This window comes from Mya arenaria, chromosome 8 (assembly GCF_026914265.1).
Source record: "Mya arenaria isolate MELC-2E11 chromosome 8, ASM2691426v1".
In the NCBI taxonomy this organism is placed as follows: Eukaryota; Metazoa; Mollusca; class Bivalvia; order Myida; family Myidae; genus Mya; species Mya arenaria.
In genome coordinates this window covers 10,166,526-10,192,081 of record NC_069129.1, presented here as the reverse complement: position 1 = coordinate 10,192,081, position 25,556 = coordinate 10,166,526, and the positions used below count along the sequence as shown (strand labels likewise).

The window sequence follows — 25,556 nt, the reverse complement described above, 5'->3', positions numbered from 1 at the left end:
ACTCAGTGACCTCATTTTTAACCCCACATGACATACTAGTTTCAAACTATTCCAAGATTTCATCGAGGCATTCTGATTAAGTTTCATGGAAAATAGAGCAAATGTTTTGCCTCTAGAGTGTTCCAAAGATTTCTGTAATATATGACCTAGTGACCTAGTTTTTGACCCATTAACCAACTTTTTAAACGCAGTCGAAATTCAACCTAAGAGAACATTCTGACCATGTTTGAACTTAATCAGACCAATCACCACCATAAAATAGTTTCGCACAAAAAAATTGAAATATTTGACCTAGTGACCTTTAATTTCTAATCACATGTGACCCTGTTTAAAACAAGATCAAGTTTTATGAATATAAGACCATACATATTACCTCTGTGTTTCAATTTTTTTCTTCTAAAATTTGACCTAGTGACCTGTCTTTTGACCCCATATTCCCTAACTTTTACAAGCGGTCCATATTTCATCAAGGGGTACATCATGACCATGTTTGAACATAATCCGACTAATCATTTCCATTCCGGACAAAAATTTCTAAAATTTGACCTTGTGACCTAATTTTCAATCATGTGTGACCCAGTTTTAAATAAGTCCAAGATTCCATCAAGGAAAACATTCTGATTAAGTTTTATGAATGTTTGACCATGTATAATGCCTCTAGTATGTTCCAAACATTTTTCTAAGAATTGACATACTGACCTAGTTTTTGACCCCATGTGACTCACTTTTTTAGAGTGGTCCATATTTCATCAAGGCTTACTTCATGACCAATTTTAAACATAACTTGACAAATCATTACCATGATATGGTTCCGGACAATATTTTCTAGCATTTGACCTAGTGACCTCATTTTCGATCATATGTGACCCAGTTTTATTTACAACCAAGAGATCATCAAGGAAAACATTCTGATTGAGTTTCATGAATGTTTGACCTTGCATAATGCCTAGTATGTTCCAAAGATTTTTCTAAGATTTGACCTACTGACCTAGTTTTTGACCCCATATGACCCACTTTTAAAAGTGGTCAAGATATTATCAAGGGGAATATTCTGACCAAGTTTGAACATTTTCTGATCAATGTCTACCAAGATATGTTACCGGACGGACGGACGGACGGAAGGACGGAATGACGGACGGACAACGCCAAATTAATATCCCCCTCCCGAAATCTTCGATTCAAGGGGGATAACAATTCGCAATCACCATGTTGAGTAATTAATTGATAGGATCATTTTGTCAAATTCAACCAAATCAACAATAATAGCATAAGAGAAGTAATCGCAATTTTTCATACACATTCTAGTGCACAAAACAATAAAAACAAAGCAATCATGTTCAATTAGTGGAAAATTTGACAGCAAATTAATGATATATTAATAAAGTAATTGACCATCGCGAGTATTTGTAATATAAACTTTTTCGTTTCGCAATCCTTTTAGGGGTGTATTTACCAGTAGTCTGTGTACTTTTTGCTACATTTTTGTACATGATACAGTCTTATATACTCACATTTCAAAAACAAATACATCTCATACCATTGATTAAACATATCCTGATGCATAACGCATATCGTTTTGTTCAGAAATCGTGTCATATTTATGTCTTTTTAAACCCGGTCGTGTATTGTGGATAACAATATTAAAGCATCAACAAAACTTACCCATTTTCTCCAATTTTTGCAAAAGTATACCAAGATGCTCCAAACTAAGGTAGTCTCTTATGCTCGAAGAAACTGATTCTGTAAAGTTCGTCCAGATTTCCTCTAAACTCATGATCAGTGGAGTTGTACCGGTTTCACTAATCAAAATAGGAAATAGCAGTATACTACAGTTTATTTGCCTTATGTTACAACTAGTTCAGTGAACTGTTGATATTTGTGTTAAGCAAAACCATTATTACCCGTTACCTTTAAGATTCGTAAACTGCATTCCCTACAGTGCACGATATTACTGCTGAAGTAATGTACCACTATTGCAATACCCCGTCACATAAACCACACTTGTATAATATAATAACTGACACAATTGAACCGGCCTAACATATTTCCTTTTTCCAATATCTAGCAGTAAGTGATGTTACGTTAGGCGTAGAGAAAAAATGTTTGTTTCGGGTAACCTGACACTACCTTAAAAAACCTTCCGACCCTAACGACTTTTCCCATTCCCATAACGATTTTCTTATTCGTCTGCAAGTTATTTTATTCATACGTGAAAAAATGAGAGCTTCAAAATGAAATAAACGCGGAAGGACGCTTCGTTTGTAACGCCGAATTTGATTGGTTCTGGATATACCGCTATCCAATCGACAATGCGCTTTCGAACTTTAGCCCACTATAGTACCAAATCTTTTTAATTCACAATGTCTATCATCAATATCTTTAGGACAAAATGCGAACATGCACCACTGTTAAGATGTTTTCGTAAGCCTAACCTTTTCAAAGATGGAAACATGAAATGCGATGCCACCCGGACGGGCTGATGAGAATTGAGCTGTCAATACCATATTAACATTTAACGGGAAGCACTGTCTTGAAATATTTCTTAATATCTACATTTTTAATGTTAATAAATAGGTCAGTTTTTTAGTTTAATAGGCCATGCTTTGTTAACAAAATATATGTATTAAGCACGACTGGGTTAAATGTATACCCTAGCCAGGATTCGAACTCAAGACCTTCTGTTAAGACCTTCTAAACAAAGGTCATGAGCTACATTTAGAAATCTAACCCTCTCCAAACTGAGCTATTCACGTCATGTCAATACTATGTATTTGTGTTTCAATTTGATTGTCAGTTTAGAAGCAAAATTATTTTTATTATACTGCATAAGTTTGATATGTCTGTATTAAAGGCAAGTTTGTATTCCCAAATAAAACATGAAATTGTTAAAACAATCATACTGTCTGACATCAATTTTTGACAAAATAAACAACTCCATATCTAAACAACAGCAATATATGGAGTTGGGTTTGCAATAAAGTCTTATTTGCACGAAAAATACCTTAATAACATACCTTGTATTTGAAAAAGAATTTCAATTTTTTTTAGGGCTTTGGAGATATATACAAGTGTCTTGTTCTGTTTTTTTTTTTGCATTATTGGTTTAACATTGAGGTACATAATACTACTAAATATATCTTATTGACGACATAATTAATAGAACGTATTTCACGATAAGTAAAAGCTACCTACGTTTTTCGTACAAGACCTTTCAATTTAGATTGGATTACTGAGAGAATTGTAGCACTTGAGTCTGCAAGTGGACCGGAAGCTGTGAAAGCATCCTGATCACCGACTGATTCCACTCTTTCACTTTCGTCCATGCACCAAACCAAAGCTGAAACAGAACAATTGCAACAATAACTATCATATACCACTTCTTCAAAACAGATAATATGTATAAAGCTAGACCAGGGACAATAGCAATAGATATACGACCTAAACGAGCAATCTAAAACAAATATGGTGGTTTTCTTATTCCAAAATGTTATACGTTAGATCTTAGATCTCAATATACTATAATCATGTGTTAACAATAAGGTAGCTAAAATGTTGCATCGGCTATGTCCATGTTTATGGTTATTTTATGAACATTACTACGGGGTTCACCAAGTTATTTTTTTAGCTTTATACAATTTAAGTATATATATATATATATATATATATATATTCAATAAGATAGTTACGTTTCAATAGTGTAATAAAAACTAATAGGTCAAGCAGTGTATTAAAAAATAAAGAACCAATCCTGTTTTTACTTTTCTCGAAAAGACTTGACAAGCTATTAGTATTAAACGTTTAAAGGGTAAGACTGGTTTAGTGGCATAGGTCTTTGACTCTAACCAAAGAGGTTATGGGTTCGAGCCCAACTCATGGCTTCTCAAAAAGGACGCAGTACTGGTTTCTGCCAAGGTAGCGGACTCTAGAGTGATTAATATCAGCTGTCTTTACGACTGAGCAAATATAAATTAGCATTAACCAAACCTTTAAATCGTAATGTGTAAATAATATATAAAAAAATTTTTGTCAAATAAAATCAAAAAAGACTTTTATCTGTCATTATCGCGATTTTCCAATACTTGATTATGTCGGAAGACCCAAACTCACGCCTTTAATAATACAACTATTGCAGTATTTTCTGATATATGATGTATGTGATTCGTAGAAGATAACCCAAAACCTCAAAAAGGCAAATAGGTTTCAAATCTGTGGATGGAAGCGATAAAGATGTCACGGACATAAAGGAAAGAAGCAAATATAACTTATTCGCTTTTACCTCTTGTGTTGCTTCGTATTTATAGCAAATACGTACTTGTTATATCAGTAAATGCTATTAGAGTAAATCTTTTTTACCGTTTGAAATGTCAAGGTTTTCCACCTCGTCGAGTTCAACGTGATCAAGGGACCGCTCGGCTATATCACGGGCAATGCAATTTTCAACCAGCATATCAATAAATTCTTCTCGCTGCTGTTCGATTTCCACTTTTACAGGTTCAGTTGGTCTTCGGATATTGTCTTTTTCTAATCGCAATTTTACAGACTGTATGTCCACTTCCCGTTTTGCTTCTTCCAATGCGCCCTGTACATCCTCTACAAACGTTTAAATTCGTTTACATTCGAAATTCGCTATGTCAAACACTGTTATCTCGATATGCTGGTTATGTCAAACGTTTTTTCGAATATGTTGGGTTAATTAAGACATTATTTGTTCGTCGGTTATATCGACTCTTCGTTAGCTCGAAGTATTTCCACAGGGCCGAATGACTTCGACATAGCGAGTTTTACTGTATTTAATTGAAGTGCTGTTTGCACAATAAATGTTTCATAAGTTCGAAACTGATAAGGGTTTATCCGAAAATTTATCAATTACTTTACCTTGCGTGCAGTTATGTTTAACAACAGACAACATAGGATACACGTATTTGATTGGTTCCTCCTCCATTTCCAGTTTCACTAACTCTTTTTGCAAAATGACGAGTTGATCAGTAGTAAAGTAGTTCAGGGAAAGATGCTCTTGTCTTTTTTCTTGAATATGACGCAACCACTCTTTCAAACACCTTTCGAGATATCTAGCAATCGCCTGGATCATTTCTGGCAAGTTTTCTTCCGTGGATTTCATGCCCTGTAAATTATTTTAATCAAATCCGCTAAAAGAACAGCATACACCCATCACAAGTCTGCAGTATAACATGCATTAAGAATAATTTTAAATGACTCCAAAGTACCCATATGAAGACGAAGAATTGGCAACTGCTGCCAAGATTTTACAGCTCTAGTGAAAGGCCAATTGAATTCTAAATGCATTTTATAATTTCGTTAAAATAATGTATTCTGACTGATACCTGTGTACTGTACAATAGTTAAATAATGTGACTATGCTAACCTTTAATCTCAGCGATTCATCAGTGTCTCCAAACTGCACTGTGGCGCATACTGGTTTCGATAGGTCTGGAGTACAAAGGAATTCAACGCTCCAATCATTAAACATCACACAGCCAGAGGTACACAAGTCTATGTAGACTTTGCAGAGACGAATGACATTCTCAAATATCTGAAATGTATGGAGTTATCAATAGCTTTAAGATGTGTGTATGTCTGTAGAAAAGGAGATAGTAGAACGATGTACATCCCATGTACAATGGAATAGTATACACAATCAAATGAATAGTGCATTACCATTGTAAATCTCTGCACACTAGTATTTCCGGAGTCTGCTTTTCCGACTACAAGCATCAGTTTACTCTGTAGTTCCTGAATGTCATCATACGTATATTCCTGGATTTCTTGGCTTTCCAGTTTTGGAACGCACAACATCAATATATGTTTAATTTCCTAAAATGAATAAAGGAATATGTATTAAGTTGTAAGACACGAATCTATGTCACTATCTAGAATTTAATTTATTTACCAACAAATCGAAAATACACATGACAAGTTATATGTTTGCACTACAAGACATTTAGATAATAAGTGTCTGTTTTGGTGTAATATAATAGGGTTATTAGTACTGCGTTTAGGTCCGGGAGGTTGTATTCGACTCTCGTGGATTTTTGCAGATTCGGATTTCACGCGGCGCTAGCCGAGTGAAATCAAAATCTGCAAAAATCCACGAGAGTCTATAATAACCTAGTAATAACGATAATAATTATTGTATTATATACATTACTGGTTAGATCACTTAAAAGCCACATGTTTTCAAAATAAATGACATTTTAACGACGCACTTTTTTGTTTTATGACGTCATTTTAACATCGCACAACGATACATGTTATGACGTTACGTCACAAGAGTGGAATACGTCCGTATTGCACTGGAGTGAAATACGGACTACCGTATTTCGCTTTATGTATTTTGTGTGGATTTATGATGGGTATATAATAAATAACAATATATTACACCGGGTGAGCAAATAAAGCTTTATTTCACCAGTGACTCTGACGTGCGTGAAATATTTTTATTAGGTGTTCACGGACTGAAATATATTGCAATCTTACACTGAAAATATAAACAGAATTTATTGTATGCTTTCGTTTCATGAAATACTATTTTATTAGAAATTTTAGGCAAATGGCGTCATTGATTTTTCTTCCAAGCATTGTGTGCTTTTACGAATATTTTCCACCGATAAAAGAACAGTGAACCTTTATTTCGATAAATTCACCGACAATATTATCATATTTAATCATTTCGAATATTATTAAAAATGATTCTGATCATTCTACACAGTTTTAACATTGAGATACAATACACAGCCTGATATGAGTTCTGAGGTAACATGTAAAATACAATGGCGATGTCCCGCAGAGACATTAAAAAAAATGAGCTCATATGTTTCCAACGAATGAAACTAGTGTGTGGATCAAAATAATTTTAACGGGTTTTCAATATTTGAAAAACTTTGAACAAAATAATTTTTACCAAATTTGTATCAGCCTCTGATTTGGCTCCTCGATTTTTTTTACCAATGTATATTGTGCCCTTTGTATTGATTAGATCTGTCTGCATCAAGGATGATACTTCTACAGAGCCGTGTGCCATCTTGATCTCCTTGAGCCAGCTGAGATGCCTGTTTGTGTCAACCTGCGTAGAAAAAAAAACATGTTCGATATATTACAACACTAAAGCAAGTAATGATAAAAAAACACGTCTCAAATTATTTCACAAAAACTAGTGCATTAAGGCGAACTTCAGTATATATGCACTGTGTTGTTTGTTGAGTTTTATGCTGTTGGTTCATGATTTTGGTTTGTGATTGTTTGTTTTCTACGTCTTCGGCGTTTACCCTGTGCCTTAAACGGGATTTATGAATAAACTTTCGACTACTGAGCTTGTTTCTGTAGTTTTTCATATAAATATTCGGAAAAAAGTGTTCAACAGACGTAAGAAATGTAACACTAATATCTTTCTCGGAAAAGGCATTCCTATTATAAATTAATTACATTGCAAGTATCGATTAATGTAAGGTAAGCACACGGTTTAATGATATATTTTAGTGCATATCAATATGCAGTTGTCATACGATGACGTTGTTTGTCTATCGTGCCAATGTGTCTTAAGCGTGTACATCTTATCAGGGTCATGTTAATGTGTTTTGCTTTCCCAAGAAGTTATCATTGAATTACAAAACAAAGTAAGAATTAAATACTTTACAATTTATCATGTTTTGTACGTACAAGCTGTTGCGGTAAGTTCGGATTGGTATCCGTATAGTTCCACACATGTTCACATTTTTGCAGAACTTCTTCATACCCATCGCTGCTTCGAAGGTCAAATATCAAAGGCGAATATCCCATCACTGCAGAATGCAGGCATTGGACTTTACGAATATCCATTGGCTTCTCTCCAGCTGACATCATGGCAAGATCTATGAAAACTTTCAATTCCTTTTGCCCGCCTGGAAATACATGGAAACGAGTCGCTGATATTTATCATATAAGTGAGTACCCAAATCTATACGTGTTTTTTCTCATACTTTGATATAAATTGAAACATTTGGGCAAAAGTTTGATTTTACTTTGGATTTATTTGCATTTAAAAATTAAAACTAAGGTACACCTGTATGAGTGATCATTCGGTAGTACACGCACATACTAAAAGAAGAAAACAAAATGCTCAATCGAAATGACGCTGCTTAAAGACAACAATAGCGATATTGCTCACCAAAACCGGCTTCAGCGCTATTTCATTTTGAAGCACAAGAAAAAAACATCTTAGAAGAAGCAACCCCAAGAATGATTCTGGTTAAAATATACATATATGTATATATTTGTGTTACCTTCTTGCATTGATTCTTTTAACCAGGAAACCAGAGGTTTGCTTTTCACCAATGCGTCAATGCACGCAACTTCGTTGTCAGTCATTCGTACTAAGACATCGCATGTGTTCATAACAGATTCATCGAATTTATTCATTTCTATATCGCTCTCAGAATGCTTTGCAATAAAAAAGGGGATAAGAGAATAAATGATACATCAAATTAAAAAATGATGAAATGAAATTGTATTAAATAAAACTGGCAAGTACTAGAAGCATTACATAAATACTGGAATATATAATAAAAGATCAAATGGAAAACATCAAAATGTATTTGAAATGAGACAGCACACTTTCACTTTTAGAAAACAAATGCTTATTCTTAAAGAACGTTAAGACACTGTAAAACATGCAGTATTCGTTAATACCTGTTTTATGGTTTCAATTGGTTGAAAGTTGCCTTGAAGGTCGTAGCGTTTTTTCAGCTGAAGTAATGCTTCAGCACCGCGAACACACAGTTCAAGTCGTCTGTTCTGTTGAAGTTGATTTAAGCGAACGAGTATAATGTTTTGCGGAAGTTCAAACCGTTCCATCTCTTTCTGAATCCCCTCAAAATCATCGCCGTACTTTTTGCCAATCATCCTTTCAACAGTCCTCATTTTAATATCTCCACTTTTCAGATCGTTTACAAACTCGTCGAATCTTTATTCAAAATAAAGCATATTATTGATACAATTAAAATACAAGGTAAACCATACAGGAGTTTTCGAGTTAACTATGTTATTGAAGTGGAATAGACGCCATTGCAAGCATATGCCATGCAGGATTTCTTCCTATATATATATATGGATGGATGGATGGATGGATAGATAGACATACTAGCAGATGGTAAAGAAATGAAAGACACGAACGCACAAATACCACAAACCCACGTATGAACTCCACAAACAGAGCACACACACACACATGCACGCACGAACGCACGCACACGCACACACACGCACACACACACACACACACACACACCAAAACAGCTCATAATAGGAAATAGACGTTCGTTAACTAATGTTGTTCACCTCATTTATTCAACAAATCAGCATAACTTTGATACACATGGGTCCTTATGGAAGACTTGAGTGGGTTAGATAAACGCTCTTTCTCGAACTATTTAAAAAAGAACGTTTTTGCACGCGCATTTAATTTTTACATGTAGTATATATATATATATATATATATATATATATATATATATATATATATATATACTAAACGAGAAAATTATTCTAATGCAATAACGTTGTATAGACATTGACAATCATCATTACAATAATAACGAGGTTGAAACATATCACTTAAATGTGCATTTGATACATGGCAAAATAAAATTAAGTAATGTATACAAGCAAACATGAGAACGTAAACCCGTTTCAAATTCAACATGAACTTCTACGGATACATAAATCTACTACTACATGTACACAGACAACTGTTTCGACCATTCAAAGAAAAAATCTACTTTTATGTTATAAAACAAATGAGGTTTATTAGCATATTATATTGTATAAGAAATTATGAAAATGTGTCAAGAACTACCTTTCCTTCACCGGTACCCAAACGAACTCCACAACGTCTTTCGCACTCTTGCAAGTATTCAAGTCAAGTCCATGACATGTGTCAATCCAATATTTGTCAAAAACACAACTTGAATGAATTGTGTTCAGTTGTCCAATGACTTGGAGAACATCTGTGTGCTCACAAAATGTCAACAGCTCTGGCTCAAATTTATCCAACATAAAATTTGACTCAACTTTTATTGGAACACAAAGTTTTGCTAAAGGCTGGTTTTCTAACGTTTCTTCTGTTGTTGACTGTATACCTTCAATTATCGATTGCAAATCAACTGAAAAAACATAATTACAATTTATATTGAATTTAAATACATACGTAAATGATATGAAACAACGACATGACATATCAACAATTAAAAATCAAATAATCGTCCATCAGTCATGTTAAGTTGCTATGCCCGTTTTAATGGTATTTCCTCCTACCGTTTCGAAGAAACTGGCACATGTTTTGAAATGTAATCATCTGTTTAGAAAGTGTTTCCACAGCATGAAGTTCCTTCATCCTAGCTCTTATGACCAAATTTGCTTGTTGCGCCAATTCGCGATTTTCTGGCACCAGAGAAGTGATTGCATTCGTAAATGAAGCTAGGTTTTTGTTAATCAGTTTCAAAATCTGGACTTCGACTTGACCAGAAACTAGTGCATTCCATTGGCTTTCCACTACCACTGCCATCAGTTCGATTTTATCTCTGCAGGTCTCTGATATCATTGCTTTATTGGCACCATCACCTGTTTTACAATGGAAAAGTGGTACAATCTTAATTTAACCAAATAAATGCAAAACATCACTGATAGATATTATATAAGTTCGCAAAAGGGGCTCGTTTGCATGTCAACAAACATAAAATGTCAAATATTTCTTTAATCACATAGACATGATTAAAAATATTTCATAAATTGTACAGATATTTAAAATAACAACACCAAGTATATTTAAAATATCCCTCAGATATACTTCGCAGATAAACTTTCATCGGCTCCCATTCCAAAATCATTTGCATGATATCTACGTGCTGTTGATCTGAATCCTCTCTGATTCGTTTGACGTATTCGTCTTCAAACAAAGTCGATAAAAGATCACCAAAACGTTTTCTTTCGTTTGAATGGAAGTGGCTGTATTGTACTGTATACGCCGCACTGATAGCCTGCAAAAAAGTGAGGTGCTTTAGTTAAATATACTGCATAATATAAGAAATAAACTCCTACGCAGTAACCTCCTCTAATATGAATCGGAGATTTCTCTCCAACGAGATATGTTTCGTCAAAAATGTAATGGACATTCCTTTAACGATATCTTTATATAAACGTTACGTTTGTTTTCTCTCTTAACTTTTGAATGAAGGCAACAACAAACACTGCACATATTAGCTGTTATTATTTTGAGGCCGAAATGTTGCGACAGAAATTAATAATCGTTTAACAAAAAGAAGTTCGTTTTGTTGATTGAATCATGGCGTATACGGGAATGCTCTAGACTATTTTCAAGAGGTGAATTATTCAGTGCGTATCAAGGTGAAGCTATAATGATACAAAGTACAATTTACTGTATATGAATGTATATGATTAATGAACGTTCACGGTGCACCGTCTAAAACACAAAATATAAAAAGGTCGAAGTTAATTTATTTTTAAATTCCAAAACTTTGTGAGCTAACTGAGTAACACAAACAATAACACGTATACTTTACTTTTAATTATAAACCAAGGTTTCGGCGCCAAGCGCCTTCTTCAGGGTTATAATAACAACTACAAACGGACGTTACGTCAAGAACGACGCAATGTCGTTTGGCGAGAAAAACGTATGTCATATTACTTTTTACAAAACTTTGTGTAAAAATAATTGTTATAGATGCTTTCGGATTAAATAAATACAAAAATTTCCTATAGTATTATATAATAAAAAAACATATATAGGAAAAAACGAAAGCAAGCTAAACTCTCTTTTTTAATAATACTTTATGAGCAAAATACATTAGTCGTCGCATTTGTAGGTTACAATATATTAAATGGCGTTTCCTTAATAAAACTCGGGTTTTTAAGAGGCGATTTTAGAATTCGACATATAAAACAACTATATATTTCTAGGAAATACAATGTTTGTCCTCCCAATTAAGCGAACAAATGTATTTCATGTTTATTCTTAGAAAGAAAACGCAATAAATATGACTCCACAGAGCCGTTTTGATAAAATGCTCGAAAGCTTGTTTTAAGTTCAGTGCAGCGCTGACATATCCTCATAAAAGTTATACATTATAGTAGGGAAAAATATACGCACTGCGCATTGTACTTTCATTTTATATGGCACATATACATCCCAAGAAAGTACTGCCTAATGCTTTTAATGCATTAACTAAAATATAGATTGCATCCTTGTTCACATACGGGTTATTTAGTAAACCAATATATGTAGGTGTTTTGAGAAATGAGCAAATTTTACTGGAGAACGTTTAATCAAATCTTGGCTTAAAATGCCTCTGCATTTTATCTCAAAAGGCTAGATAGGTTGGGATTGGTTTCAAAAACGTAGTGGGGGGGGGGGGGGGCGGGGGGGGGGGCGTTACTAGTTTATTTGATATTTTTCATGTTTGAAAATATATTATCAATAAGCCATTATCAAATATGTTTGGACTGTTTTGACACGAACACTTTATTATTCAAATTATCAAATAACATTTCAGTAAAACTTCAGAAGTGATTTTAACGATCTCTGATAAAATAGGCTTACGCAAAATTCCACTCCTTGTTACACTAAAGAAGTTAGGACGTGAACCACATGCGTTGAACATAGCTAAATTATTTCACTTTTCACCGTATTTTTTTCATTGTATTATTATCTAAGTCTTATGTGTTTTGCTTTCTTTTTTATGTATTATACATACATACCTCAGCCGCCAATGAAGACAAGCATTCTTGTAGAGGTGTGTTGAATTTTTCTAATTGTTTGCAATATAATGTCACGAAAGACTTTGTCAATTCTTCAGACGTTCGGAACTGTAATGTATAGAATTAGCTTGAATTTCATGTTATGAATCATCTTGTTTGTTTTACTTTGAAATTCATTCTTTTGCACATCAAATACAGTTACGATTCATTATGAAATTGCAGATAGGTACTCAAGAAGTGAAAAATCTTTAGAAATTACCCTTTCCTTCAGTGTTGAAAACAGAGAGTTTGCTAATAATGAATTCCAAGTTTCTTCAACTGACTCCTTTGTTGGGCTTGAGATAAAGGCTGCGTTCCAATACTGAAGAAATAATAAACACCAGTTTTTACCATTTTGGATCTATAAATTTCACCTCATTAAGAAATTTATTAAAGGGACGGCAATCCGTATGATTAAAAAGCGAAAAAAAAAAGAAAAAATTTGTCGAAAACTGACATAAACTTGGTATCGATGTGTACAATTCAATGGAACTTACTAACTGAAGTACCACATAGTTTACAATTAATTCATTTTTCGCAGTTTTTTTCCGTATTCTACCATTATTTGTTTTACCGGGTATGTCTACCTAGTACAATCCATTCCTTATGCGTGATTGGCTAGTCGATGTTATCACGTGATATGACCATGTTATGTATATAGCTTAAATATTCCAAACATTTAGATTAAGCCTTCATAGCAAAGTGGATAAAGCACAAGACTGCAATTTAGGCGACACCGATTCGAACCCAGACTCCGACTCGATATTTTTTTTTAACATTTTGGTATGTTTTTTTTATGATATCAAAGAGTAAAACATCTTATCAAATAATTGTCCTGAGATTCGTAACAGAAAAAAAAACTTTTTTTGGTGCAAATCTGGTGTACAGTCCCTTTAATGCTGATGATAAAATATGCAAAACCTGTTCGAAATGGGGGCCATAGCTAGTGATTTTATTAAACTTTTCTATCCCTAAACCAAGAAGCATTGGCTTCTGATGACATGAATATTGTTTTAAATAATGTTTAAGATTAGGGAAATCAAAAACATACTAGACTGTAAAAACAATTAGGTATGGTTTGAAGGTGTTTACTCTTCATCCGAGATTTTAACGGCCATATATGTTTCAGTTTAATCCTTAGAAAATAAAAGTGCCAGAAAGTAATCGCCATTGCACATTGCAATTTTAATTGATTTTGATGTTTTCAATCATTGATAAATTGATCCTTTCCTCAATATGACAAACAAATTAGTGCCAATGTTTGATAACGTGGATGTGGGAAGATCTTAGTCGAAAGTCTTTTTTTCATTTTGTTATGTTTGTGTGTCAGTTAATCTTTAAAGAGTGTTTAAGTTGCGAACAAAGTTTATTATCATAGAAATCGACTTCTTGCTGTCTGCTTTGCTCCTAAAGATTAAAATATATATGTCCGACTAGTTGGGGAATCTTTATTAATGCATGCATCGTACAGTCAAAATACATTATTAAAGCATAAGTTTGTATTTGATTGTGTAGGCATGTTTTTTTTCCGATTCAAACTTTTAATTCAAATTGATAAATTAACTCAATAGTTTTAAGTATTTAATTATTTCGTCTTTATCTCGTTGATTAATATTTCCCCAAATGTTCTTAAACACAACGAGTCCTAAAGTATACACTACGTAGTTAAGATATCCAACAATATTTAAAGCTTTGAACTGTGCACCAATAGCAAATACACAAACAAACAAATACAAACCTTCATGTAATCGTCCATGTAATATTGCCATCTATCTTCTTTGATGCAACGATTTTTCAACCAATTCACAATCTTCCCGGCAGCTATTTCTGTAAACTTTATGTCCTGTTCAGTTTGGACTTGATGTCTTGCCACAGTGATGAGAATATGAGACGAGTGAATAACCTTCAAAAACACACCGGTTTGTGTGGTTATTTGAAACATTTGTTGGGCAATTTTGAACGCCATTGCCCTTTGTTCCGATGACTCATTTCTGAAATGAATGATAAATCATTCTAGGAAAGGACCGTAACTGATGTTGGAAAAACCATGCCCTTTGTTTATGAACTTAAACAATGTAACATTGCACTGTTTCTGTTTCTCTGTTGCTGTTTTTATCATGTATTATGTAAATGTATCTTTATGCAAAACACATGATACAATTAAATCAATGAATAAGGATTTTTAGAGTCAACATAAATTGGATCGCACAATTATCATAATGAATTTTCAAACGTGTACAAATGGTCACTGTCATAGACCAATACATAAATTTCAAATGATGTTAAAACAATTTATCAAAAAGAGTGTTACTGTCCAAACATGAGAACGAATGATCGATAGTGAGCCACGCTTTATCATGTTCTTTTTTGTAAAGGCGGTAGTTAGCAATTAATCAACCAGGGAATTATTGGCTACAATGAATAAGTTTTGAAGTGAGCCCATGTATACATCGTATTCAAATAATCTTTCAGTTATCATTATTTCTCACCATAATTGAGCTGCAGTTAAAAAACGGCAACATTTTAAAAGCTACTTTATTGTTCGACGGTTATATCCAATTGGATTCCACTTTCATTCACAGCCTTTAAGTGTCAATAGACAGTATCACATTACTTTGATAGATTTTAAAATATTTAGAACAATTAAAGATTATAAATTATAATATATTCAGTGGTCAGGCAAACAATGTTTTTCCGGTGGTCTAATGCATGTCACTGGTGATCAGATGTATTTGTGTACGAACTATTAGATTTCTCAAGTCATTGTCATAGAATGAATATTTTTTGCTGTACTCTGACTGCTGTACAAAAAAAACTACATCGTTGTATACTGCAAACAAAATAATAAAAGTTCTTGCCTAGGTAAATCAATTTCATTGAAAATATATTTACCTTTCAGAAGATTTCAGCCTGATCAGAAATGTTTCCAAACACTGAATAACAATCTAAAAATGGATTAAATGTATTGTTGAAATATTGGTATAACAATGTACGTATTTGTTTGAAAGTAAATCCATAACAAATCTAGTCATTTAGAATAATTCTAGAAATCGCCAACCTGTTCATCTCCTTGAGCTATGTATACAAACTTGTCTTTGTAGCATGGGTTTGTTGTGTCAACCCAAAAACGCAGTGAGGCAACACACACATCAAGTGGAATGTTAATCTTTTTCAGAACTTCCAGTAGTTCTTTTGCAGACAAACACGCCACAAAGCTTCTAGGAAGATAAAAGTCCATCTGCATCCATATTTGAAGGTTCTTGTACATTTCCACTGGGGTTCTGTATGGTTATGAAATAGTATAACTAAAGTTAATGGCATATTTTTAACTTTTATATTTATTTTCGGATCTGAATACATGGTCAAATCGTTGGTATCATATATTAAACAAAGTTGCAAGAAAACTGGTTTTAAAAGGTTAAATGAACAAAGATGTTTATAATATTATCATGTGAATGACACGTTATCAAATACGTATATTCCTATTTAATAGACACGAAATCCCATGCATGAGAAAACCACCCAAGACGTTTTCATTTTATATTTATATGCAACACTAATCCCAACAATCCTGAATAAAGTAAAAAGGTTAATGGTAAATCTAAGTATGCATTAACTTTGGGAAACTTAAACCCTTGGTTATATATCCGTTCTAGTGAACAGCTTTTTACAGATAAAACGAAGGTGGCTAATTATTCATAATTTCAAATCGTTGGTATCCTATATTAAACAAAGTTGCAAGAAAACTGGTTTTAAAAGGTTAAATGAACAAAGATGTTTATAATATTATCATGTGAATGACACGTTATCAAATACGTATATTCCTATTTAATAGACACGAAATCCCATGCATGAGAAAACCACCCAAGACGTTTTCATTTTATATTTATATGCAACACTAATCCCAACAATCCTGAATAAAGTAAAAAGGTTAATGGTAAATCTAAGTATGCATTAACTTTGGGAAACTTAAACCCTTGGTTATATATCCGTTCTAGTGAACAGCTTTTTACAGATAAAACGAAGGTGGCTAATTATTCATAATTTCAAAACAAATAAAACAATATACACTATAGGGACAAGCCCAAAAGCATCAATCAAAATAAGTCATATTCAAAGAGATTGTGTGGATGTGACTACGCGCGGAACTAAAATGGTACTAAAAGCGCCGCAATGCGACGACACCAGGTTTTTCATATAGGCAATAAGAAATTATGACTAATATATTTCTTGTATGAGTTAGAAAAAGCAGCAGCCTTTCGCGATGATTTTATGAAATAGACATAACCGAAAAATACTGTAGTTAAGCATCTTATGTGTTGAGTTTCGATGCAACTTTCATGCTAAGTTTCATGACCTTGACCCTGATCCCAATTCTCTTATAAGCAATCCCAAGATAGCTCTTCACTTAAGCTACCTCTACAGGCAGTTGCATCACTATCCGTATATCCTTACTTAAGTTATTGGGCGGTAACCTTTTTTATTCTTAGTAACTGTAAATTTGACCCCAAACCCTTTAAAACAATTGAAAGCTTTCTCTTCACATTAACTACTTACATACCACATACATCCACTATCCATCAATCTTAACTAAAAAAGTTGGTCGGAAAACAGTTTTCATTTTATATCACCTTGACCATGACCCCATCCCCATCAATAATAATAATAATTTTAAGCTTGCTCCTCTTATAAGCAACCTACACACCAAGTTTATTTACTATCCATCAATCCTTACAAAAGTATATGGTCGGAAACCCTCTTTTCTATTCAAGTAGCCTTGACCTTGACCCCACCCACTAATTTAGCTCTTCACGTAAGCTACCTACACACGAGTGTTATTACTATATATCAATTCATATCAACGGTTTCGGGGAAAACTATTTTTATATTCTGAGTAACCTTGACCTAGAACCCGACTCCCTGTAAGCAGCTATCTACATACCAAGCTTATTTACTATCCATCAATCATATATTAAATAACCTTTACCTTGACCTTTACCCCCACTCAAATGCAATCCAAAGCTAGCTCTTCCCATAAGCTACCTACATACCAAGTTTTATCATTATCCATCAATCCTAACTAAAGTAATTAGGCGGAAACCATATTTCCAGTTTTAGTAACATTGATCTTGACTTTGACCCCATCAATCTTAAAAGCAATTCGGATTAAAATATTCATAAAGTGTACTCAATTCTAACTTACGCCCCCCTCCCTCCCTCAAAAGCAACCCGTAGATAGATTTTTATCAAAGCTATCTATACACCAACATTGTACACTATCTAAACAACTAAATGTCCTGTTGTACTCAAGATGCTAAATGGCACCAGTTTCCAATTCCATTTCTGTAAGTGACAATTTCAATTTAGTTCGTGCTGTTAAGCACACAATCTCATTCTTTTCATTTCAATGTCAAAAGCATACAAAAGAAAAAAGGTATCAGCTTACATTGCCCAATCCTTCTTACACTTCTTGAAAGCTTCAACGAATTTTGAAATGTCCTCAATTCCCCACCATGTCGGCACAGCATCCGCATACGACAGATCAAATTTACATTTATCATATGGGCGTACAAGGTCCGATGTGAAATGCAATAAAGGCAGGCAATACAGCCAAGAAGGATCCTTCCATTTCGCTTCACCATTAGAGATGACGTGGAGAACAGCTTGTTTAATTGTACTGGAAAAGACAATTATGAGTTATTGATATACTAACCATATATGTTTTAACATTGTCCCGCAGATATTGCTTAACCGGACTTTTCAAAAAGGAATAACAGCTCCAGTTATCTTACACCGACAAAATGACTATTTAAAATATTACTCTGAGTAGATTCGTCGACTTCTAAATTTACACATACATCATAGCACATACTTTAATTTTGACTTTACGAGAACAGTCAAAAACACAATTATTACGATTTAACAAAGGCTTTGAAATTATGTCTTCTTACTGCAATCAAACGACCAATAGTTACCTATCTTTGAATGTTTTTCTCACTGTTTGCAATTCACACGGACATGTCATGTCCTTGCTTGTGGAAAGAGAACACAATTTGCAGAAACATTGCCAATTTCTTTGCGATAGCTTGATGTCCATTTGTTTGCATAACAAACCAACTGCGATGATCTTTGTAAGACTATGGTTATAATTCTGCGTCGATTGTGTTGCTTTCATCAATGATGTTAGCGTTCTTTCAATGAAAGGCTGGCTTAACTGTAAAACAGCAACAAAATATCCATTTGATTAAAACATACATGTATTGTTTTACGCAAAAGTACACAACATATTTAAATGAATTCATATTTTATAGAAATAAACTAATTTTCTCAATTTATTACAATTAAATATTTTGAAAATTTGTATTATGTAGAATAAATTATGAGAATACATTTTACAGTAGAAAGCAATAAGTATTTGCAAGTCGTGCCCGAGCTATTTATATCATGATAATTACAATGATGTTTTTTAATACGTGTTTGTCCAGTGAATATAAGGTAACTATAGGTTTGGAGCTTTTATAAATGGGCTAATTCGTGAGTTTGGTATTCATGATTTTATTTACCTCTAGACTTGAATCGGTTGTTAAATATGAACTAGAAATACATATATACTGAAAATATTCATTTAAAAACAATAATCGTTTATATAACTTGTTATTACGTTAAACTTGAGTTGTGACCTTGACCTTTGACTCTAAGACCTCAAAATTCAAAGGGTTCATCTACTGTTTACCTCAACATAAATGTCAAATTTGAGGGCCATGGTTGCAGGCATTGTCGAGTTATCACTCGGACAAACTTTTAGCATTCAAGGTCACTGTGACCTTGCCCTTTGACCCGATGACTCCTAATATATATAGGGGCCATCTACTGGTCACGCTCAGTCTCAATTTTAAGTTTGATGGCAATAGGTCCAGACATTGTTATCACTCTGGCAAGCTTTGTTAACCTTTTCCCGTTAAAGGTCACTGTGACCTTGACCTTTGATCCGATGACCTTTTTAATCAATAGGGGTCATCTACTGGTCAGGCCTAACTTTCATTTTAAGTTTGATGACAATAGGACAGGAATTGTCGAGTTTTCACACTGACAAGCTTTGGTCTACCGACGGACCGACCACCTAACGACCGACCGACTGACATGTGAAAAGCAATGTACCCCTTCTCCTTCGAAGGGGGCATAATTAATGGTATCATATGTGTACCATTTCAATGAATTCTGCTTTGCTCTTGCAACATTGGGCATCTATTCGATATACTCTGTCCAACCCCGTATACAGACTTTGCATACACTCAAGGGACTCCTGTATACTCTTGTCCGCATTTGTCGTATCAGAGCCATCTTGCTCAAATCGAAACCAACGTGGGCAGAATATCCTTGCACTTTTGATTGCATTCTCTTTGCATTCTTTATCGTGATCAACGTAAAAGTAATCACGAAATTTACCGACCAAATTCATCGTTGATCGTTCCCTATACCCAATCGATACTCCATCGTATTGGTTCCATATACCTGCAAAACAACATTTGGGTTATTAAATAGAGACACTACAGATCAAAATAATGGTTATCCGATGTACCATAATGCCTAGTAGCCCAAAATTGTTTTCGTATCATGTGAATATGATATGTAAATATATTAAAGATCTTAATAATGCAAACACGCTGTTTTTATCCTAAAAGTTAGAAAAACCCAGTTTCAGTTCCGAAATTTTCCCTATTTTCATTTTTTTTTGTTTTTAAATACAAAATGCCACAACTTTATCTATAATGTTTTTTTCCTGTCAATTAGTTTACTTATAATAATCAGTAAAGAAAACCCTTTCAAAAGGTACAAACACTTTATGGGATTTGTAGGCATCAATATTTAACACTACAATCCATGGCAAGACAAAGCGAAAACCAATTTTGAACATCGGATACCTTTACTATATATTTCAGAAAACAAAGTGTGTTTACACATGTATTTCCTGTCTAGAAGTACCACTTCAAATACTGATAAGTGTGGTGTTCTTGCTTATTCGGTATGTTTTACCTTCCAATGCGGCTCTACTTATATTATTCACTTATTGATTTGCAACGACGATAGGATTGTCTTACTAGACAACTACACTAAAAATCGTAGAACGTTTATAATGGTTCCTTTCAACTAGTTAGCTGAAATGTCTAATTGTACAATATTACGTATTATATAAAAGCGAACCTAAATAACTTCAATGAATGATTGCGTTAGTCACTTACTTTTGCTTGCTCTCTTTTGTTCATAAAGGTGTAATGAACGGTTATTATGCGGCCAACTTTTATAATTCTCCCAGCTCTCTTTACCGGTGGAATCGAGGACACAATATTTATATTCTTTTGCGTAGTGCTCATAGATGTTTTCCTTTTTTATATCTATTGTATACTGATACTCTATGCAATCGTCATGATCTCTGAAAATTAAAGAAAAGACAAATCAAAATTCTGCGAATTGGATGCGTAGCCTGTCAGGAGAACCCTTTATTGTCAGACCAATTTAATACCTATCTTAGCGTAAAATGGCAACTAACAACCTGCCGATCTTAAATCAAAATTGATCACCTACAGTTCATGATCCATATAACAAATAACTTAACGGACCGAAGGATCAAGTGCCTTGGATAAATTGGGGTGAAAGCGATTGTTTAAGTAAAGGATAAGCCCAATTTGATTTTTGACGTAATGGCTTCAAAATCCATATGTAGGTTGTATCTGCTGGTCGTGATCAATTATCCTACTTAGTTTAAGGGCGGTTGGAACAAGTCTCTTGGATATGTTTAGCCAAATCAATTTCATTAATTAATGACACGATGATAGTAACCTTTTACTAGATGACCTTCACAACAGGGGCGGGGTCAAATACTAATCTTTACCAAAATCGTATCAAGTTTGAAGACTCTATGATGTCTATATGTGGACATATCAACAGCAAACCATTTCTGGGTAAATGTCACTATGATCTTTACATTTTACGTAATGAACTCAAATTAATATTTCAAAGAGTCACGATGAATAACTCTACCTGAATTGACGTATGTAGGATCAAACGTTTTTCATGTTATTGTCGTCAGCAAGACCTTACCTTTCAAGCTTTGACATACTCCCTTTAATACACATGGGTCAACTAATATGCACACTATTGTGCACATTTAGTTATTGGTCCCTACAACTAGTAGTTCAAAACTTGATCGGAATTGAAAGTGTGAGGCCGACGACGACACCGCGTAAATGGACTACAGTGCCGGATAGTGGTTCATATGCCTCTACCATGCTTGGCAGTTTACACTTTACTATCAGATATTTACTGAACTAACATTTTGTCTATTTACTATCTGTAATATAGGATCTTTAAGCTTTCTTCGATATATGATGAGTTCCATCTTATAAGTAAAACACATACCAAATTCCATTTTAACATATTCTTTCAATGTTTAAATTTATGTAAAACAATATACGTTATTCTCGGAAATATTGAATATCAAATAAGATCCTTTTGAAAAATAAACTTCGTAAATGAGCAGATATGCCAATGTTTTCAGTTCCAATGACTACAAGCACATATGTGGCTAAAATGTTTAAAAATGGATCTGTAACAATTTCATCTACAGCCTTAGATCTTGTTTTCGGATGCAAATGTGTTAAGATGAGCAAATATACTGCCAATTTCGTGTGCTACTACTTGAGAAAAGCAACTTACTTGATTTTAGTCGTTTCACGCGAAAAGTCATTCCAATTATTGTCCGTAACAAGAACAACTCGGTTGTTTTCGTTTTGCAGGAAGTCTTTAGCTACCAGAACATGGAAAACCACACGGATCGCATTTTTAGGAGGTGAAGCAGGGAGCCTTGCCAAAAAGAGTAATCCATACATGTTCACCATTCAATACTACATAGACTAGATTTTACTTTACTGTGAAGATGAAACAAATTGATGTATTAAAGTATATTCTTAAATAAAATGGCTCTTTCCTTTGTCTTCAATTTACCAAAACCACTGAGAGCGGATACGAACGCTCTTGCGTATTTATGCATTTGGTCAAGGAACCTGCATCTCAACATAATCATCCCTTTCATGCAATACTTGCACCAAGTCATTCGAAACGCATATTTTAAGTTTCATTTGAATAACTCTTGTTTTTCATAAATACTAACCCAAAAAGGAAAGGAAACGAAACGTTCTATGTACAAAGTTTGATTTAGATACCTTGAATGATTTTTTAGTTATAGCAAAATTTAAGGTTGCAGGCAGCGACAGGCAATTAACATTCCAAAGTATTTCAGTTTTTCTTTTATTATTTTTTTAAACTTTTTATGGTGAGAATACACGATCAAATGATACAGCTTTGCATAACGCTGACTATAACGGTGTCAATGTTAACGAGACCTTCATTAAGCAAGGAAAGAACACTGCATATATACGCATGAAAGTTGAATAAAATGGCATCTTAAATAAAAAAAAACATTCAAAAAATAGGAACTACTTCCCTTTGTCTATGAACAAAATATTAGTTTTTTACCTTTCCGTCGTTGTTGCTTTCTGAAATGAAATGGAAAAGAATGTTTAATGAAATAATTAAAAGTATTACAGTAGAAGTTGAATTTTAGGAATGTGCTTAGCATTGATTTCTCTTCAAATTGGAATGAGAAAATACATGTTCATTGATACCGCAACAAAATGAAATTGTAAAGATTTGTTAAATACTATTATGTCGAAATACCAAAACACAGCTGTTTATCTTAAGTTAAATTGTTGAATGTCCTTTACCTATATCGAGGTATCTTTTTTGTACTGACCTTTTTTGTTTTGGCATTTTCTTCAAACTTTGATGAGTTGGAATTCGCTCCAGATTTGGTTTTCTCTTTTTCTTCAAACTTTTGTGTTTTGGAATTCGCTCCAGATTCGGTTCGCTCTTTTTCTTCAAACTTGTTTTTTTTGGAATTCGCTTCAGATTTGGTTCTCTCTTTTTCTTCAAACTTGGTTTTATTGGAATTCGCTCCAGATTCGGTTCGCTCTTTTTCATCAAACTTGGTTTTATTGGACTTCGCTCCAGATTTGGTTTGTTCTGTTTCTTTAAAACGAGTTTGTTCAAGTTGTTGCTGTTTCCTTGTGCGTGTTTGTTGTTGTGTTCGAGAATTGTTTTCGCTATAGTCAGGATTCTGTCTTGTCATTTTTTTTGAAGAAGTACTCTCTACATTTTCCAACGCATCCCTGCTGTTGTTGGTGTCATGTTTTGATTCGGAACTTTTGATACCGGAAGCGTTTTCCTCGGTTCGATCAATTTCAGTTCCTTTGGCGGTGCCTTGACCTACGGCTGTAGCGTGTCCTGAAAAAAAAAACAGTTTCAAAACGTTAATGGTGTTATGTAGCTGTACTTTAAGGGTCTCATTGAAAGTTACATGGATATTATAAGCGTAAAATCATGGTTGTTTAATTTCGTGTTTTTTTTTCAAACGTTACCATTCATACGATGACGTACTAAATAAATTGTAAAATGGACGAACCATGTCGTTTAGAGTTCATCACATAAGTAACTTACCTGAAAAATTGCTTAAAGATATACAGAAACTGGAAATTTAAACCTAATAACAACAATAAAACGCTGCGAAACAACAACGCACACATATTCTTATAGTACAACCAATCGTCGCTTAAAAAGTTAGTTGTTTCTCACCCTTTGTTCACATGATATTTACGGGGTTAATCTGCTAAATTCATAGTGAACATGTACCTTGTTTGCTCGATTTTGACTCGCAAAATTCACAGTTCTGATCCTTTGCTTTCGTTTTGCCACACTCCTCACAAAAACCTTGTTCAATTTCAGGTTCTCTAGCTTGCTCTTCCTGTTTTTCAAAACGTGCCTGATCAATTCTTGTACCACACCCTTTACAAAAATTCTTTCCCTTCTCCAGAACTACATCGCATATATTGCCATTAGGTTTCTTTCCATTACACACAACTGTTATAGGAGTTCGTGATGCATGTACATTTTCACCACACTCCTCGCAAAAGTCCCCATCCCCGGACCAGGTACAGTCAGGGTTAGGACATTTCATCGTCGGTTTCGTCACATAACTGAAAATATTAATGTTTCAGTCATTAAAAACACACGCGCATACCATCAAACATGGATGTCAAGGAAAATGAAGGTTACAAATTCAAATGATCAAAACTTAAACTCATATCAGAAAAAAAAACGTGTATGAATGTTTCTCTTTAAAGTCTCTAAATTCAGTACCAAAATGCACTGATTGGACAATTGTTTGAAATTTCCTTAGCAGCCAATGACTTCCTGATCAGCCACTTATTCACTAGGCAACCAAAGATTTCCCTTGCGTTCAATGGCTTCCTCCGCAACCATGCTCTTCCTTAGCAACTAATGTATCCATTAGTAACCTCTTTCCCCTTAGCAACCAATGACTTCCTTGGCAAACATTGACTTACTAACTCACTTTTCTAGCAACCAATGACTGTTTAAGCAACCAATGACATCCTTAGCAACAACTTACTTTCTCGGCGACTTCTTACATCCATAGACACCAATGACTTACTTTACAGCAACCAATGACCTCCATGGCAGCCATTTACTAACTTAGCGACTCTTTACTTCTTAAGCAACCAATACCTTCCTTAGCAACCACTTACTTCCCTAGCGGCATTATACATTGAAAGCAACCAATAACTACCTGAGCAATCATGACTTGCCCAGCAAGCTATCACTTCCTTTGTTACAAATGA

The 25,556-nt window shown here is 34.0% G+C and overlaps 1 protein-coding gene across 1 annotated transcript in view; it reads right to left on the bottom strand.

Annotated features, from left to right (window-relative positions):
- Window positions 1–25,556, bottom strand: part of LOC128243372 (E3 ubiquitin-protein ligase rnf213-alpha-like) — a 77,333-nt gene that overhangs the window by 45,595 nt on the left and 6,182 nt on the right. Inside the window, exons 2-27 of the mRNA XM_052961127.1 lie at window positions 24,550–24,893; window positions 23,615–24,144; window positions 23,338–23,357; window positions 22,519–22,665; window positions 21,045–21,235; window positions 20,009–20,316; window positions 18,780–19,018; window positions 18,251–18,481; window positions 15,863–16,085; window positions 15,697–15,749; window positions 14,543–14,795; window positions 13,025–13,126; window positions 12,766–12,873; window positions 10,838–11,027; window positions 10,306–10,611; window positions 9,848–10,154; window positions 8,683–8,956; window positions 8,277–8,433; window positions 7,675–7,895; window positions 6,920–7,081; window positions 5,677–5,832; window positions 5,384–5,551; window positions 4,876–5,122; window positions 4,354–4,590; window positions 3,193–3,337; window positions 1,663–1,799 (exon numbers count right to left, since the gene is read on the bottom strand). Coding sequence (XP_052817087.1) covers window positions 1,663–1,799; window positions 3,193–3,337; window positions 4,354–4,590; window positions 4,876–5,122; window positions 5,384–5,551; window positions 5,677–5,832; window positions 6,920–7,081; window positions 7,675–7,895; window positions 8,277–8,433; window positions 8,683–8,956; window positions 9,848–10,154; window positions 10,306–10,611; window positions 10,838–11,027; window positions 12,766–12,873; window positions 13,025–13,126; window positions 14,543–14,795; window positions 15,697–15,749; window positions 15,863–16,085; window positions 18,251–18,481; window positions 18,780–19,018; window positions 20,009–20,316; window positions 21,045–21,235; window positions 22,519–22,665; window positions 23,338–23,357; window positions 23,615–24,144; window positions 24,550–24,893 — 5,456 coding nt within the window. The remainder of the gene's footprint in view (window positions 1–1,662; window positions 1,800–3,192; window positions 3,338–4,353; window positions 4,591–4,875; window positions 5,123–5,383; window positions 5,552–5,676; window positions 5,833–6,919; window positions 7,082–7,674; window positions 7,896–8,276; window positions 8,434–8,682; window positions 8,957–9,847; window positions 10,155–10,305; window positions 10,612–10,837; window positions 11,028–12,765; window positions 12,874–13,024; window positions 13,127–14,542; window positions 14,796–15,696; window positions 15,750–15,862; window positions 16,086–18,250; window positions 18,482–18,779; window positions 19,019–20,008; window positions 20,317–21,044; window positions 21,236–22,518; window positions 22,666–23,337; window positions 23,358–23,614; window positions 24,145–24,549; window positions 24,894–25,556) is intronic.